Raw genomic sequence first — 18,541 nt, 5'->3', positions numbered from 1 at the left:
CAGCGGGGTGTATGATGGGAAATGTAGGCGCCAGATGCTAAGAGGCTGGGTTTTTACAACACCACAACTATAACATCCACTAAAAATTTAAAAATAAAGATAATAGTAGGCTTATAAGAATAATAATGTTCATATTTACTAGGATTACATTTAGTTTTTTCTCGAACAGGGTTTCTATAAAAATAACTACTATGACTACGACTACTACTACTACAACTAATAATAATAATAATGCTCCAATTTCCTATGATTACATTATGACATTTTGTTGTGTTTATCTTAAATTGATCAAATAATTTTGCTTATCACTATATCTCTATATCCCATACTGACAAATGTGTTTTTTTTAATAAGGAATGCAACTTTCTTATGAATCAAAAGCAAGAAATCTCCTATTTATGAAAGTATTCAGACCCTTTGCTGCAAACTGTGGCACAGGCACATCCTGTTTGCTGTAAATATCATTGAATTATATTCCCAAGACGATTGTAGTCCTCCTGTAGCAAAGTGAATGGACTGGACGCGGTTGTAGAAAAGCACATACAAGGTTTACACGGCATCACTGGACAAAAACAAGTCATGGAATCCAAGGACCTGTCTCCACACTGCTGAGAGAATATTCGGAGCAAGCTCTTGGCAGGAGCCACTCTTGACTTACATGACATCTCATTTGGAGTTTGCCTGGCAGCATTTTAAATGTTTAATACAATACGGGCTAATATATCTATTTGGTAAAGTATGGTGGTGGCAACATCATCCACAGTCGGTGTTACTCTGCAGCACTGGACTGGGCTGGATGAAACCATATGAGATGAATGAAAACCTGCTGCAGAGTGCCTGAGACTGTGGTGATGGTTCACCTATCAGGACAAGAGGAAAACACCCGAATGACTGCAGGACATCTCTTCGACAGTCCTCAGAGTTAAACATCTGTGCAAAGACCTGAGGAGATGAGCTAACAGACGCTTTCCGTCCAGTCTGATGGAGTTTAGGAGGATTTGCTGCAAGCAAGCTAATTTCTTAAAGTGGGACCTCACTTTTCCTAAAATAGATGCAAGTAAAAGGGTCTGTAGTTCTTCTCTTCTTGTTGTGCTTTTCTAGTCCTGATGGCCGCTCGCCTTTCAGTACAGCTTTTGCCACTCATACCCACATACAGTGCATAAATGTGCAGCACTCTCTCTATATATATATATATATATATATATATATATATATATACACACACAGTATATATGAATGTGTAGGCCTATATACATACACACACAAACACACACACATTGGCAAGCGTCTTAATCTCCTGTATGAGTGGAGTATGTGAGACTGAACCTTGTCTATTTATAAAACTGTATCTAGTCTATATTCTTATCAGTTTAACTGTTGCAGCCTCAGTCACTCAATGGAGGCTGGTGTCCTTTTCACGACCACAAGATGGCGCCACAGGATTACATTAGGTTTTACTGTGTTCTGGGACAAATCCCCCCCAACGACGTCCCTAAGCTCTAACTGTACTTGATTGTTCCCCCTCTGTGAATTTCTCCAAATATATTTTCATTTCTCTTATTTTGAAAATGTCCCTTTTGATCCACAGACTTCACTTTGGCACGTTCACTCACTGTGCACACAAGCTTATGGTTTCCAGCTACCTGCCACATTGTGTGTCCCCGCTCTCCTCCTGCAGGAAGATGGCGCTAGAATACAACTTTTTCACATTGAGGGCCAGCGTTTCATACGACGGGGGGGGCCTGAAACCTCACTCAGCTGTCACCAATCTCATATTTTTACGAGGCTACACGGGGCGTTTGTACCTGGAGTGGCTGTGACGGGATTGTTGGTGTCATCAGCCACGAAATCTGCCACAAATCCAACTGTGCGTCTTTTCTTACAGATGATATTCCAAGTCCAATTGCTCAAAAAATGGGGGTTAAGGATTTAGTGTCACCACTGATCAGTATTTTAAAAGTATAAGGGAAGGAGCAGAAACCATGAAGGGATGGGGAAAAGCCTTCTGGGATGTTTCTGAACATTTTTGGCACCTCGAATTACGCATTAATTACGCACGAAATTACGCACCACACACATATAATTATTATTAATAATAACAATAACAATAACAATAACAATAATAATAATAATAATAATAATAATACATTCATCAGTGTCCTTTATTGAATGGCTGTACAAGGTGCCTGAGGTGCAACCGTCTATGAAACACAGCCTCGCCGTTTTAGTAAGCTGAACGTTGCCGGAGGCCCCGTGCCATGGTGGAAGTGCTTGAAACCAAGCCCTAGACAAACACGGCTGGATATTCAAAAGGGACCCCGTGCTCTTGTCAGACAGTAACCCCACTCTCCGACAGCTCGGCGTTAAAACTCCACTCCTCCCCAAAGTGCGCAGAGCCCCCCAAACAATATTTCAGATCCTCCTCCCACCTCCCTCTCTCCCCTGCTTTTGTCCAGGCCTGGTAGAGGTCTGGGTCTATATAGCTGCAGGTATTGTTCAGTTATTGTGCAGTTAAAATGTCTGCGCCTTTTGAAGTCAGACATGAAGGCTTTGTTTTAAACATTAACACCAGAAGAGAAAATCTATAGATGCATGTGTGGAATTATATATTTGGGGGAAAATATGAACTATAAATGGTTTATTGGGGGGAAATAAAAAGAGAAAGTTTTTTTTTCCTGTGAGAAGTTTGTCCAGCATTCTGTGATCATGCATGAAATGTGTTTCATGTCAGTGTCTGAAGTGGAGAAGCATCCGTGCAGCTGTCTGCTGGAGACGGGCTCCGCAGCTCTGCATGTGTGTGTGTGTGTGTGTGTGTGTCTGTGTGTTTTCTCTGAAAAAATGGGGTTTGGACTAAAGCTTGGACCATTATCACCTATGTAAGCGCATATGTTGCACTGTCTGTGTGTATGTGTGTGTGCGCGCGTGCGTGCGTAAGAGAGAGACAGAGAGAGAGAGAGTGAGGGAGGGAAAGCTCATTCGCTCTTGGCCCGAGGGGTCTACATAAGTATGTATTAGAAATAAACAGTGGATAAATAAATAATGACCCTCACAAAAGCAGGGGAGCTCTCTGTGCAGAAGTAATGATGTTGGCAGTTAACCTTCAAGTTTTTTAACTTGACACAGTTTCATTTGCGGCGAGAATTCATGTTTTCGTTCAAAGACAAAACGGTAAAAGAAAGAAAAGATGGATAGGCAAATTGACTTAAAGAACTTTAAGAGATCTGTTATTTTTGACTCTTGCACTAGTTGACGACAAACCTGTAGGATAATGTTTATACTTGATATTTTAACCTTATTTTACTTTAATTTGCAGGAATATTGTTTAAAAACTACTCTTTATTATTGGTGTCTTTACTATATTGTTTTTACTGGAAATTTAACAAGTTGTCTGACTTCTCATGTGCACAACACACATTTACTCACTTTCCATAAACAACATTTATCTCAGATGTAAATTCACTTCATGCAAATAAATTGTCAGGATTTTATATGGACAGGTGTAAATTGAAACATTCCTCCAAATATTTTTTATTAATAGCAGTGGCATTAATGTCATATATAAAAAAAATATTTTCAGTATTGTATTATTATTACCATTGGCTTAATAACACGAATAGCTTGTTGTCTAGTACAAATTACATGACAAACCCAACTTGCACACACACACAGACAAATAGGCCATTTCACTTTTTCTTCCCTCCTCATGTAGTTTCTCCTTTCTCGTCCACACCCGGCGCAGTGCGCATGCGTCACCAGGTGGCCTCACACCGTTTTTATGGCCAGGTGAGACGATCCGGTCCAGGTGAGAACACAGTGGGTGTATACGTTTGGGACCGAAGGCTCAATGAGACAGACACAGCAACGGATCGACTAAAAAAGACGAGGGAAAAAAAACAAACCCAGCAGAAGACAAAGAATGTCAATTATGGGCAAGATGGGGGAATGGCAGGTATGTGCTGCTTACTTTAAGACAAAGACACGCCTGAGAAAAAAATCCAAGAAAACTGTCAAAGTGTCGAGTAGCTGTAGGATGAGGCACGGTGGATTGTTTTTAGTAAAGAGAGCTGGTACAGCGACTAGACGCTCCTATATTTGATGTTGAGATATTTGTTGTTTTTTCCAACTCCAAAAATGATCCATCTCCTTTTGCTTTGCTCTGGATGTTGATCGCATGTTGTTGTAGCTTGTAAGGTCTCCGTGCGTCTTTCAGACAGATCGTAATGTAAAGGGTGTGTTTTTAAAATCAACTAGAAATGGATAAAAACGACATAAAGTGGCTCAGATTGTGCAGCGTTTACTGAAACTCAAACCGTATTCAAAACACTGCGCCGAGCCCTCGATGTGCACTGTAACTTTTCATAAATCTGCGTGTGCATGCAGCTGTTACATGTCTCGTATCCATACGCAAACTTTGGGTAAAAGCCTTATTCTTTATTAAGTTGCCTGTGCGTAATTGCAAACCTGGCCTTGCTTTCTGAGGTAGGTGTGTGTGTGTGGTAAGGCGGGGGGGTTAAGAGGCGACTTTTCCTGAAAACACTCGAGTTTCACTCCTTTAAAAAAAAGACTACATCCACCCCAGACACAGTTTCTAGAAGCGTGCATGGCTGTCATTGTCAGTATCATCGCTCCATTATCATTAATGACAACTGCGCGTAAAAATAGGGTGTTAGTACAAATGGTAATCCGGGGGCCAACGCCTTAAAGATGTGGCGACCTGTCTCCTGACCCACGACCCGCTGAGGTGAAGGCTCGGCCGGCGACAGTGGCCGAGACAGGTCCCCCCCTCTAACCTAACCGGTATTTGAAGTGAAACAAGGCCATGTTGTTGTGTTAATTATTGACGTCCCCCCCACCTTATCTCCAAACCCATGCGCCCTTACATGTCGTCAATGGACCTGTAGAGCCGCTCCGAATTGCATGGTTCACCCCTTTTTAACATAACATTGAAAGAATGGCCTCTCAAGGTCTCCACTCTCAATGGGATTAAAATAACAGTTTGGGAGTTTAAGAAAAAGAAAAGAAAAGTACAGGTCGGTGTGTGGCAGGGGGAGTATTTGCATATAGGTACAGTGTTTTCACATCAAGAGAACTAATCAATAAGACGCTGGGTTGTGCGTAAAAGGAGCGAATCAGTCGCCAAAAGTTCACAGGACAGATATTTGCTCCTTTAAAAAAAAATCAAAATAAAACAAATGTTCTTAAAATGTAATTTCTGGGGGTCTTGTGTGCTTTTCCTTACCCCCGGAAAGACATGCAAAATGACCATAAAACCGTCCCATGTGCAAGCAGGTCCCCATGCATGACAATACCCTGCACCCCTCCCCTTAACAAACACTGACCCACACACACACCACCATGAACGGTATAGAAATGATGTCAAGTAATGCATGTGCTGCTTCGGTTTTTTACCTGTGCGGTGTCCATTGGTGTTGTGTGAGCAGACGAGGGGGAGAAAATCAAACGGCTGTTGATATGCTAATGAGGCCCTGTGCCAGCGTTATTACAGAGCTGCTCCAGCCCCATGTACTTCCACCATTAGAGGGAGACCTCAGAGCGCAAGACAGACAGCGAGCAACACACAGCTTCAATAAAAAGTAGTTTTTTTCTGAGCGGGGGAAGCACAATTCACTGACTGAAAACAAGGGCGATATAAGGCGATATACCCACACACTCAAAATACCAGCCACCTCTACAACCCATGAAAATGCTTTGGAAATTAACAGATAACATTAAATATGAAGATTGCGAGGTAAGGGGCTGCTTTTTTTAATTTTTAAAAAATTGTGTCATGCGATGTAAAAAATATATATTTTTAAAACTTTACTAAGAGAAATTATTTTATGGAAATGTCTTTATGTTTTTAGTCCACATATGTCATCCTTGTTTAATTGTGCTCAGGAGGAATAATCATTGTATTTTATTAATTTGGTAAGGTTTTATTTTTTGTGTAGCCTATTTGTATGTAGTCCAATAATATTTATAATGATAATAACAAGTTTGTCAAATATTTTAGTTGCATGAATAAATTCGTGCCACTATTTTATTTCTATTTGAATTCACATTACACATATCTACAAATATTAAATGACACGTGAAATCATTGCTTGTCATATTTAATTAAAACAAATATATATATATTTTTTAATTTCATTGACAGCACTAAGCGCTAACACGGTCTGCTTTATTTATTGCGTAAATTGCACGGGCATTTACCCTTCACTTTTAATATCCGTGCAATTTGAGCTGCTTGGATTTTTGCGTGCAGCTTTCTGTGCATGTGTGCGTGTGTGTGTGTGGTGTGTGCATACACTAAGTGGCTGTTGTTGTGGGCGCAAAGTTGTGCAGCAATATCGGGGACTTGTTTGGGGAGTGGAGAAGCCAGTCGGACGTGTTTTCGGCCGCGCGTCCAGTCCTGGGAGGGCTAGAGACGGCCGCGAGAGCAGGAAAACAAAAAGCTCGGCGCCGAAGCGATTGTGTCAGTTTGCAGGCGAAAGTGTTTTCCCGGTTGTGTCAACGCAAAAAAGAAAAATATAGAACAAAATTGTCAATCGAAACCGGTCCCCAGCCGGTGTTTGGTCATTTTTAAAAACGTGTGATTAGAGCAGGAAGCGCAGTTGGAGCTGTTACAGTCGTGCGTAAAAGTTGGTTCGAGCGCCGGATCCGAGCGGCCCTAAAGACAGACAGACTTTTAGGAATTTATTTTTTCTCTCCCTTTCTCCGTCTTTCCGGGTCAAAGTTAAAAAGTTAGCCTCTGTGCGTTTTTTGGAGTCGAGGAGGAACCGGTGGATTAACTCGGCAGAGGAGAGAGAGAGGAGACCCGTGGAGGACAGCTCGCTGTCGGAGTCTGAGGTGGAAAACAAAGGGATGAGCGGTAGATACGAGCCGGCTGCAGTGCCCGTGTATGAGTCTGCTGCTGGATTTTCACCCAGTTCAGAGGTGCACAATTGTTCCCTTCCCCTGCCTTCTCCTTCCCCTGGCTGGCTGTCCAGCTCCCTCTATTCCCTTGTCTTTATTTCACTTTTTTGCGCTTTGGCCCTGGGACCCCCTTTTTAAAAAAGCCCCCCTCCTCTTCCTCCTCCTCCTTCCTCACTCTCTGATTCGCCAGACGAGAGTGAATATCCCTCTTTTTTGTCTCGCTCTCTCTTCACTCCCTCCACACTCTCTCTCTCACTCACTCCCTCTTTCTCTCTCTCTCCCTCCCCATCTCTGATTAGATATACTGATTCCTCCTTTCAATGGACGTCATTTAAGCTCAGACTCCTGCCTCGAGTTGCGTCCTGCGCCTCAGCCACTCTCAACCCGGTCTTTTCCCCTGTTGTTGTTATCATTATTAAGTATTCCTGTGATATTAATAGCCATGAGCGCGTTCCATTAGGAGTCCGAGAAGGGGAGACGAAGAAGCGGCTCTTTTCGCTAATATGAGCGCAAGCGAGGGGACGGCAGCAGTGTGATAGAAGCCAGGAGAGCGACGAGGAGAAGAGGGGTGTTTCTTTTTTTCACCGAGAGAAACTTTTCGACCTAAAAAAATCCACAAAGACGCCACCGAATATCAGCATTTTTTATAGCTCCGGATGAAGGGCAGCGGGGATCTAACCATTTCTTTCTGATGGATTATCGTCCTGCTACTGTGGCACATATCTGATCGCCGGGGCCATTGTGGTCTTGCAGGAAAGAAGAAGAAGAAGTCTTTTTCGGGGGCAAAAATATCGATATTTTTCTTCCTGGTTTGCTGGTTATTCCACTTTTGCTCGCCCCGACTCCAAATAGTGTCTTTTTCAACCCATTATTCTTTGCTTGAATCGCACTAAATCCTTTCAGATGTTGGTGCACAGTTTTTCCGCGATGGTAAGTTGCTGGAGCCTCACCGCGTCACATACTTGGGGGTATTGTTTGTCTAGTCTATCAGATTTTTTTGTTGTATAATAATAATATTTATATAATTTTTACCCCTCCAGGTGATTCATGTTTTGCAACGCTTGCACGCGTAAAGCCCGTGGGACATATTGTAAAAAAAATAAGTGATATAATGCAAATTTATTTGAAGGCATTTCACCTCCGGAATTTCTGTTTCATTTAACTTTTTGGAAACGTATTATCATATAATTTTATTCACAGAAAAAAAACAAATGTGGACTTGCAGCAGTTGTGTGGACATGTTGTGTGTTTTTGTTAAAAATTGGAGTAAAATGTATTAATAAGTCAAATTCCTGTCATCCACTCGGGCCATATTTGATAATACCCTGACACCAGCCCGCAGAACATCCAGTAAAAACAAAGAGGACAAACACGCACGTTCACGTTGAGTCTTTTTTGTGTGTTTTAAATGTGTTCACGCTCAAATCAACCTTCCTCTCCGTGTGCTTCTTTGCCAGGATCGTCACGACGGCACCAGCAATGGGACAGCCAGGCTACCTCAGCTGGGCGGCGTGGGCCAGAGTCCCTACACGAGCGCGCCGCCGCTCTCCCACACGCCGAACTCGGACTTCCAGCCCCCGTACTTCCCCCCGCCCTACCAGCCCATCTACCCGCAGTCTCAGGACCCTTACTCGCACGTCAACGACCCCTACTCCCTCAACTCGCTGCACGCCCAGCAGCAGCCGCAGCACCCGGGATGGCCGGGCCAGCGGCAGGCCCAGGAGAGCGGCCTGCTGCACCAGCACCGCGGCCTGCCGCACCAGCTGTGCCGGGACTACCGCAGGGAAGTGCTGCTGCCGTCCGGCCACGGTCTCGACTCGGGACTGTCGGACTCTATCTCTATCCATGGAATACCTCACTCTTTAGAAGACGTTCAGGTGAGACAGCGTGTCCCTGCTGGGTTGTGACCTAAAACATAAATAAAACGTGGTGTTGGTGTTTATATTAGGAACAGTTGAGCACTACTATAATTTTTGTATCAATATTGTTATAATTACAACGAGTAACGGTGGTGATGTTTTTACGTTATTCTCTTTTGATTATTAGTACTCTTCACAGAAACATCCTACTATCCTATTTGATGTGTTAATGGTATTAATATTAAAACATATTTTAGAAATGTTATAAAACAGTTTTCATTGTTATTACCTGTCTTATAAATGACATACATTCAATTATTATTATTAATTACTCGGGTTCGGGCTCATTGTAGTTCTTAATGCGGCCATTTTTCACTGCCTGAAAAATCAGCATGACAAAAAGATATATTCTGAGCTCTGTAATAATATATAAAAAAACTAATCTTTTTAAAACGCTGTTATAGCCAGATCCAATGTTGTGTTGTTCAGTGTAATAACTCAAATTAAATGAAATGGATTTTAAAAAACACAACAACACACACTGTACGCCTGTGATTTAACAAGGGCTTCTTCGTGTCTTCTGCCTTTATTTAATTTCTCAGTTTACAATAATATTTGAGATGGCCGTCCTGCCTGCACCACTCAACCAGAATTGAGTTTAGGTCGATTAGCAAAAAGATGAACGATAACACAGTCAATAATAATAATAATAATAATAATTCTCCTCCTTATTGGGATCATTCCTCCCGATTTTTTAAAATCAGAAACAAACACCGATAATCCTCTAATTAGTTCATAGGCCTTTAATAGGCTGCGCCGCCGTAATTACTATCCAATCTAGATTAGAAGTTTCCCTGTGAGTGGAGCCAATATGAGGGCAGAATTAGGTCAGGATTATGGGGCGACACGGCGTCGTTATTTAAGTCTGCAGCTTGTGATCTGTTGGAAACGCGTCCATCAGTGGAAAAATAAAGAAAAATAAAAAAGCCAGTGAAAGCACTCCTGGACAATAATAACAGGAATGGGCCTCCAGAGCCTCCATGTTGGCTGATCGTGCCCGTGGCTTTTGTTCGTGCATGCACACAGATTTTTTTATTGCCCCCTTTTCCTTTTGTGTGCTAAAATTGTCCATCTTCTTTTTTTGCATTTGTGTCGCAGCCTGTTGAGGATCAAGGAATTCACATCCCCGACCAGACTGTAATTAAAAAAGGTAAGCGCTTTCCTCCGAGATAGCATGCATGTTGCAGGCTGGGCGCACACACATGCACACACACACACACGCGCACCATGCACCATTTCTGCTTGAGAGGACTCAATGCAATGCGGTAACGCCTGACTGATCCTAATATGCAGTAGCCTATTTTTCATTACATGGTTTCCAAGTGCATCAAACTGGCTGCACCTATTTTTTTTTTTTCTTCTCCGTCTCTCCACCACCTCTCGCTGATGGAATTTACTGTCAGCGTTTCAGAGCAGGCGTGGAGATGAGTATAGAGCTGGTGGGCTTTGTGGGGGCCCGTGGTGTTGATGGTCAAAGACGCACGGAGCTATATAGACTATCCTGGCACTCGGAGCGGTGCACGGAGGCCAATATAGAGCTGGAAATCACTGCATGGTCAAATCTAAAATGGAAGTTGGTGCCGCTGGATGGAGCCTTATGCTGTCATTTAGAGGGAATTCAAAAATCCGTCCTCTGACATGGTTTCCAACGTCTCCAAATGTGATTTTCATACTTACAGCACTCTGGTGAAGCTTTCTTGGATTATATTGCTCCATTTCGACTTATTTGCTGTCAAACAATTATTGGTACAGTACCAGGAGGAGGCCTGCTTCCATGGTCAAGTTTAAAAGCGCATTGTCAGGTCAAATTAGAGCTCACAAGATCAGACATGGAGCTGAATTTTCTTTCTTTTTTTGGTCTTTATTTCCGTCACAGCCCCCCCCCTCCATTCTTCATTCTTTTTGGAGTCTGCCTATCTGCGCATCGACGTGATAATTGGCTTCTTATATTAGTAATCTCAAGAGTTCGTTTAGCTCCTATTGTCTCTATTAGGCTCCCCTGAGCCATTAATGTCACAAGTGATCTATCCAAAAAGGCGCACGGTCGGTCCCCCTTTGTTACTGCAACACCAAAAAACGGTGGAAAGCCCAGTAGTGTGCTGAGTCCCCCCACCACCACCACCACCACCACCGCACCCACCCACCCGAGCAACCAACCAAGCCCAGTGCAATGAAATCACACACGGGCCGATGCGTGGTGCTGTGCTGGATACCGAAGATCTGTGTCAGAATTGGCACAGTTTTGCCAAATCTCTCGGTTGAGTCGAGGCATGGTGTGACGCACTCTAATACTACTGATAATAATATTCTCCATCTTGTCCTATGTTCTAAAATATGGTGCCTGGGGGGATCGCACAGGCCCTCGGGGGGTCTTGCTGTTGAGAGATTTGTGCGCAAAAACATTGGCCAGTGTTTTTTAATGTTGAAGAACATGAATGGAAATATTGGACATTTGTATCGTTGAACGACAATTGTGGCAACTAGTAATGATTCTATGCACAAGAATATTATCCGATTATTATTATTATTATTATTCTCGTTATTAATATGATTACATGTTGTTGCTGAAAGTGTACACATGTGGTGCTAAACTCCAAAATCCAAGGCCTAAATCCCCCCTTCTCATTTAGTTAAGGCTCTGCATTGCATGAAATTCACTGAGCACGCTCTCTCTCTTTCTCTCCCCCCTCCATCCCTCCATCCCTGTCCTTTCTTACTACCCCCTCCCACCTCTCTCCCTCTCTCCCTTTCTCCCCTGGCTCTCCATAGGTCCAGTGTCCTTATCCAAGCACAACAACATCTCCTCCATCCCCGTAAACAAGGACGGTCTCTTCGGCGGCGTGGTGAACCCCAACGAGGTGTTCTGCTCGGTACCGGGCCGCCTCTCCCTGCTCAGCTCCACGTCGAAGTACAAGGTCACGGTGGCCGAGGTGCAGAGGCGCCTCTCGCCGCCCGAGTGCCTCAACGCCTCCCTGCTGGGCGGGGTGCTGAGGAGGTGAGTGTGAAGTGAAAAAAAAAAAAAAAATGAAAATACCTACCTGTGCGTGTGTGTACGTGCGTGCGAGTGCGTTCGAGCTCTCTCACTCTATACGCCAATCCATTCTTTCTGTGAGCATGCATCTGCCTCTCTCTCTCTCCTCTGTACCAAGAATAATTAAAATCGACCAACCATGACACCTAGCTCCTGCATTTAAAGCAGGAGGGGTCTGTTAAATTCCCTATTAACTTCCCCATGCTCGCTCTCTCGCTCTCTCTCTCTCTCTCGCCCTCCCTCTCTAAATTAATGTAGGCCTAGTCTGTTTCAACCTCAGCTCTATAGGCCCAGTGAAGGCATTACGCATGAAAACATTGGTCTCTAGTGAACTGTCGAGTGAAGTGCTGCAGACACGCAGCCCTGCCTATTAAGTAGGGTTTTATTTATTCATCTTGTACAGTATTTGTCTGCTGCAGAAAAGAAGGGCTGCACGGGGCTCTTTTATAGTGTTAAATAGCTATAGTTTGTATATCAGGGATGTGGAGGAGAGTATATAAAGCCATGCAGACAAACTGAGCCCAATGCAGTCACTCTTAATTAGTGCATAAAAGGAGCTATGGGTTTCATATGATGCACATAAGCACTATGCATCCAAGTAAAAATATCTGGCAATGCATAAGTGACTTTTCGCTTGTGCACAATTTTTTTTGCCTGTTCACAAATGCAAGACTGCAATATTATATAGGCCATTTCAAACATGCACATATAGCCATATATTTGGAGGGCAGCGTGCATCTTTGCAAAATGAAGAACATATCCATCCTCAAAATGAATGCCCACTCAGAGAGAGAGTCATCCACTACAATGAATTTCCGCTTTGTTCCTCTGTCACAGGGCCAAGTCTAAGAATGGAGGAAGATCCTTAAGGGAGAAGCTGGATAAAATCGGCTTGAATCTACCTGCGGGCAGACGCAAGGCAGCCAACGTCACCTTGCTGACGTCACTAGTCGAGGGTAAGTCGGGTGTTGCCGTAAATCACGTTCCCACTCTCGCTGCTCCCGCGATACCAGGTGCTTGCGAACTGGGAATGTTTCTCTCGCTCCCTCTCTCCCTCTCGTTCTTTCTCTGTGTTTTAAATCAGCATATGCGCTCATCCGTGTAATGTGGACCGACTTTGCCTCGCAAGTAATAAACCATGAAGGATGTGTGTGTGTGTGTGTGTGTGTGTGTCTGTGAGAGAGTGTGTGTGGTGTGGGAGAGAGAGAGAGAGAGAGAGTGGGAGACAAGGAAGAGAGAGAGAGAGAGAGAGAGAGGGGGAACGGTGCTGGTAATTCTTGTGGCTCTGCAGCGTTTGGCCCTCGCTTGCAGGAGCGCACTTGCAGGTCCACGGCTGGCCTAGTTTACACGCTGGATGAGTTTGTGTTGAAGTCCAGTTAATTATTGAGTGCTGCTTGTTTATTGGGCACCGCTGAGCTGTTTCACCTCACGGATGAAGAAGTCGATTGATTTATTAACCCTGCATTGTTTCAAACATTAATACAGCCACGGCCACGGCGACAGTCGCGCGCAGGGGCTGATGTTTTTTAATGGTGACTTAATTCTTCTGTTAATAGCTTCTGCTTCCCCCCCTCCATGCTTTTGGGTTTCTCAGTGAAGATTTTTTGTTGCATGCAAATGGAGTGGCTCTGACCTATTGGGAGCTATATGTTTTGGGGCCTATTAAAGAATAAATGAGTCCGTTATGGTTGCGCGTAAGGAGATGCCTTTTTACGCGTGTGGGTAAATCCATTTCGCTTGCAGAGTTGAACCTTATTATTCAGTGCGGTGGTATTTGGTGCGCTGTGGGTTTGCAAAAGGTGAGAGCCCGTGACGGTTCATTGGTCCCTGTTAATCATTATTACAGACGAGGGCCCGGATGCAATATTCATTGTGCGCCGTAGAAATTTGGTGCTGTATTTGTAATGAGCCTGGAGAAATGTATGATTGTGAGTAATAAGCGGCTGGTGGCAGATATGGGAGAGAGAGAGGGGGGTGGGGAGAGGGGGGTATTGAAGGCAGTCGGTCATTTAGTGAAGATCCACTGTGTTTTCTGGAGAGCTGTCATTGTTTATGGTCCCCTCCATTTTATGGAAAACGAGTTTACTGGACTTGAGCTTTTGATGCTAATTGGCGCATGCGTTCTTCCGGAGCACGGGGCTTATGGACAGGAAGCCCCGCAGTCAAACTCAACTGCTTCAGGAAATTAAAACCAAAGACTTTGGGGGGAGAAGAAAAAAAAAAAAAGAAATTCAACGAGCTCAGACTGAAACCTGCAGTGATTCTCATAGCTGAAGTATGTGCAGGAGGAAACGTGAGATTTAGACATAGCCCTTTAAAATTGCATGTCCCTGTGATCTGCTGGACTTCCAATAATGCGCAGGGCATTGGTAATCAATGACATGGTGTTAAGCATGATGCCTGTGTCTATATTTCATATCCACTTATTGTGTCTCCTCCACATTAAAGCGTTCTCACGGTATGGAGGAGGAGGAGGAGGCTTGATGCGTATTGACAGCTCGCAGGGGCTGCTTTATTATTAGTATTAGTATTATTATTATGGGCTATTATTGTTCTCATCATCATTAATGTTGTTATGGAGGCACAGGTGCCATAACCCCGCTGTCTGCACGCGTGAACACAAGTGGAGGCTCTGCTCACATCAGATTAATCAAGTGTTGGTGCGAGGAGTGTGAACTGGCCCCTGGATTTGATGTGGCCACATTCAATAAGCACAAACAACATTCAATCTCATATTTTTTCCCCCCTCTTCTTCCTTTTCCCTTTTCTCAGGCGAGGCGGTGCATCTTGCCAGGGATTTTGGTTATGTATGCGAGACCGAGTTTCCATCCAAGGCAGTAGCTGAATATGTAAACCGTCAGCATTCCGACCCAAACGAACAAGTCCAAAGAAAAAACATGCTATTGGCCACAAAGTAAGTGCTATTATCACATTTCACTCAGTGTTGCACCGAAATGTACCCCCCCACCCCCCTGTCTGTGCATGCCCAGTGTGTGTGTCTTGTTTACTTGACAGTTTGCAAACACACACGCACGCACGCACGCACGCACACACACACACACAGCTCTACATCTAAATGTGGAGCAGCATTAATTATATTGCACATTAATTTTCCATTTTTCCATTTCAAAAAAGTTTCTTTTAAACGTTTATTCCCTCTTTACGTGTTTGTTTTTAGCATGTATTTATATATTGATAATAATTACTCATTTTAATCATAAAATAAAATATATATCTATGTACATGTTGGTCTATACATAATTATTTACCAACCTAATATTAATTAATACACACACACATACAGTTTATGTGTTCTTACTTAGATTCTGATACATGGTGTCTCCTGTCAATTAATTTGATTAGGAACCTCACACTCACACTCACACACACACACACACGCACACACACACACACTACACTTGACATCTCTCTTAATTACGTATTCCATTACGTTCTCTTTTTTAAATGCATTTCATTGATACGATATGATCAATTAATGACGATAATGAAAATACACAAAACACATTAGTGCACTTGAATGTACCCCGCTGCGTGCACGCGCGTCCAATGGGGTTTCTCTCCGCTCGTCCACGCGCACAGCAGCGTTGTTGTTTGCCCTGTGATTTCAGTGACACTGACAGATCGCTGGTCCTCATCCAGCGCTGCCATTGGACATGTTTTTTTCCCCCTTCACGCATTTACTTGAAACATGGGAAAGTCCTTTGCGCGGGACACAGATAAGCGCAGAGGCCTGCGTTTAATATTGATGACGGGCCGCCATAATCAAACAGCTGTCAGCTATAACCGCTTATTACAGAGCGTTATTAAGATACCCATGAAATAGCCCAGCCCATGAATCTATTTTACATGAACTCACAGGGGAATACATTTAAGTAATATGGGCTATAAGTTCCATGAAAGGAAATGTCTTTTGAACGAATAAACGCATGAATTAATGTATTTTTGTCTGACTGTTTTGATATTGTTTGTTTTTACACTGGAAAAAAATATTCACCTTGCCTCCATAAGACTTTTTTTGCCCTGAATTTATATATATAATAAAAGTAAAACTCCCTGCCAATGAGCTGAGAGTAATTCTATTTTCCCCAAAGTTTTATTTTTTAGAACGAAAGTAGAATAAGAACAGTAATTTTATTACATTAATAGATGTTTTGCTTAAAAAAAAAAAAAAGGTACACTAAGGATTTAAAGCCACCTGCAGACATGACTGACTTTCTGGTCCTTTCATGTTTTATCATTTTTTTATCGGGACATTAAAGGCCAAGCAGGGATTTGCGTAAAACGATATCATGGGGTGGCGCGCAAATTGCGTGCCACTTCTGCAGGACACGTCTGTGTGCATTGGAGTTGTGGTTGCAGATGAAGGGGTTTTGCCCACGGGCCTGACACTGTCTCTCTCCCTCTGTTACAGGCAAGTCTGCAAAGAGTTCACGGACCTGCTGTCCCAGGACCGCTCGCCGCTGGGGAACTCGCGGCCGCAGCCCATCCTCGAACCGGGAATCCAGAGCTGCTTGACCCACTTCAGTCTAATCTCGCACGGTTTTGGGACCCCGGCGCTGTGCGCGGCCATCACGGCCCTGCAGAACTATCTGACCGAGGCTATCAAAGCCATGGACAAAATGTACCTCAACAACAACCCAAACAGTCACGATAACGGCACTAAAGGCGGAGACAAAGACGAGAAACACAGAAAGTGATGTTTCCATGCATCCCGCCTCCACTTGAGGGCCAAAACCCCCCCGGGCCCCTGCTTCCACACCGGCCCTCACCCCCTCCGCCTCGGCCTCGGCCTGGCCCCCACCCATCCAATATAAATATTATAAATACCTTATAAATACTATTGATAAAAGTTAATTGTGCCACTTCCTGATCTTGCGTGGTTTTACATGTTTTTTGTTTTTTTTTGGTTTTGTTTTTACATCCCAACTTTGGATCCACCGAGGAAATGACGCAAGTATTTTCTGCTTCTTCCAACACCTGAACCACATGAAATGATATTTAAAAAAAAGAAAAGAAAGGAAAAGAAAAGAAAAAAGGAGGCTGCAGAGGATGAGCTCCGGGGCAGAGGGAGGGAAAAAAAAAGGTGTAGGCCCACAGCCTCAGCCAGAGGACTTTTTATGTACTCCCTCCACCTCCACCTTTTTTTATGAGCTGCAGCGAATGGACTGAAATCCAGCGACCCCTCTCTATCTCCATTTTACGATTGTGACGAGAAAAAAAAAAACACACACCGAAGCTAAAAGAGGATGAATTCTTATCAGTATTGTGAATAATAAACTTGAAAAACAACGAGAAATTCCACAGAGCTCCCTGTCATGACTTCAGTTGTAGACTCTCACACACTCTTCTCTCTAACTCTCTCTCCAAGCGACCAACTTGAACTTTTTTGAATTTCAACACGATTCGCGGTTATATAAGGGAATCAGTGTTCATGTATGTATATATTTATTTATGTGTAATTTAATGGGAATTGTAAATATGGTGCGTCTGTTTAAACTTCTTTTTTTTATTTATCTGGTGCCTCCTGTTTTAGTGGGTTTTTGAATATTCGGTTAGTTCTTCATGTGATTTTATGGTTTTTAGAAAACAAGAAGTTTTGGGGGATATTTTTTTTTTCATTTTATTTCTCTGGGATATTTCAATTCAGCCCTCTTGTAGCATGTTGAGGCGACATTGAAGCAAGTGAACAAATTTAATAGAAATAAACTTCCATTTCTCTCTCTATATATCATCCTTATTTTTTGCAGTTTTTTAATTTGAGACAGAGCATAAGTGAGACCCTGAGGAGAACTGTTTTTTTTCTCGTGTGAGTGTGTGTGTGGAATGTGTGTGTGTTTCTATTTTCGTTTTTATACAAGCTTTTATGTGTTGTGCCAATCAGAATACGTTTCACCCCTTGTTCTCTCCTTGAAGCACCATAAAAGCAATAAATGGAATATTGTCTCTTTTTTTTAGATAAAAAAATTGTTGGAAGACACTCAAAAAAAAATTTTTTTTTGGGGACCACCTGATATCCTGTTATGTCCGATAATGTCCAAAAATTGGAGGCGGTTTTAGCTGTATTGTATAGACATGTGCTGGCAATAGTTCCCATGCCTGTCAATGTATTATAGTCCTTTGTTGCCCTGAAAAAAATAAATATTTGATACGCTTCATCTCGATTTTTATTCATATCTCTAAATTTTTTATTCACTTGCTTGATAGCCTGGGTGTTTTTTTCTTCTTCTTTTTTTTTGGTCTTTGCTATTTTTTTCTCCCCATTCTGAACGGCTACAGTAATTGAGCTTAAGTCTCCCCTGACAATTGCTCCTTGCAATAAGCAGCTGAACTCATTGTTTCCCTCAAGTATAATAAAAAAAAAAAAATTCTTACTTTAAACTCCCTAGTTCAGAGCACAGGATCTCATGCAGGCCAAGTGGCTCACAACAATGGATATATTCGCGTTTGAAGTGTGCAGCAACCACCCCTCCAGCTAAAACCCTCTGAGATGTATATAGGCCTGGTGCGCAATGTTTGGATGTTGCAGGGCTATATTTGGCACCACCGGTTTATTCTGCGCTGGAGTCTTATTCAAAGACGCGCATCAAATATTTGTTAGGCTGTGTTGTTTCGCCTCTCGGTGTAATCAATGAACAATCAGTGTGCTGGAGATGTG

At 43.1% G+C, this 18,541-nt stretch overlaps 1 protein-coding gene across 2 annotated transcripts; it reads left to right on the top strand.

Annotated features, from left to right (window-relative positions):
* Positions 1-5,521: 5,521 nt before the first annotated feature.
* On the top strand, positions 5,522-18,039 carry tfap2a (transcription factor AP-2 alpha). 2 transcript variants are annotated; one of them, XM_035143112.2, is made up of 7 exons: positions 5,522-5,749; positions 8,373-8,792; positions 9,933-9,984; positions 11,604-11,829; positions 12,703-12,821; positions 14,638-14,779; positions 16,298-18,039. In XM_035143112.2, exons 1-7 carry the CDS (start codon positions 5,699-5,701, stop codon positions 16,581-16,583), a joined length of 1,296 nt encoding a protein of 431 aa, XP_034999003.1. In that variant the 5' UTR covers positions 5,522-5,698; the 3' UTR covers positions 16,584-18,039. The 2 variants fall into 2 exon arrangements, with proteins under 2 accessions (XP_034999003.1, XP_034999004.1); XM_035143113.2 differs by lacking the exon at positions 5,522-5,749 and adding an exon at positions 6,710-7,845.
* Positions 18,040-18,541: the final 502 nt, after the last annotated feature.

The sequence above is a fragment of the Hippoglossus stenolepis genome, chromosome 19, assembly GCF_022539355.2.
Source record: "Hippoglossus stenolepis isolate QCI-W04-F060 chromosome 19, HSTE1.2, whole genome shotgun sequence".
Taxonomy (NCBI): domain Eukaryota; kingdom Metazoa; phylum Chordata; class Actinopteri; order Pleuronectiformes; family Pleuronectidae; genus Hippoglossus; species Hippoglossus stenolepis.
The sequence above is the reverse complement of the archived record's forward strand: the minus strand, read 5'-3'. Positions and strand labels throughout refer to the sequence as shown.

Excerpts from the sequence above, each read along its gene's own strand:
- tfap2a (XM_035143112.2), top strand. The coding sequence starts at position 5,699 with ATGAAAATGCTTTGGAAATTAACAGATAACATTAAATATGAAGATTGC. Across the intron at positions 11,830-12,702 it reads CTGGGCGGGGTGCTGAGGAG|GGCCAAGTCTAAGAATGGAG; the intron begins GTGAGTGTGAAG and ends CCTCTGTCACAG. Across the intron at positions 12,822-14,637 it reads GCTGACGTCACTAGTCGAGG|GCGAGGCGGTGCATCTTGCC; the intron begins GTAAGTCGGGTG and ends CCCTTTTCTCAG.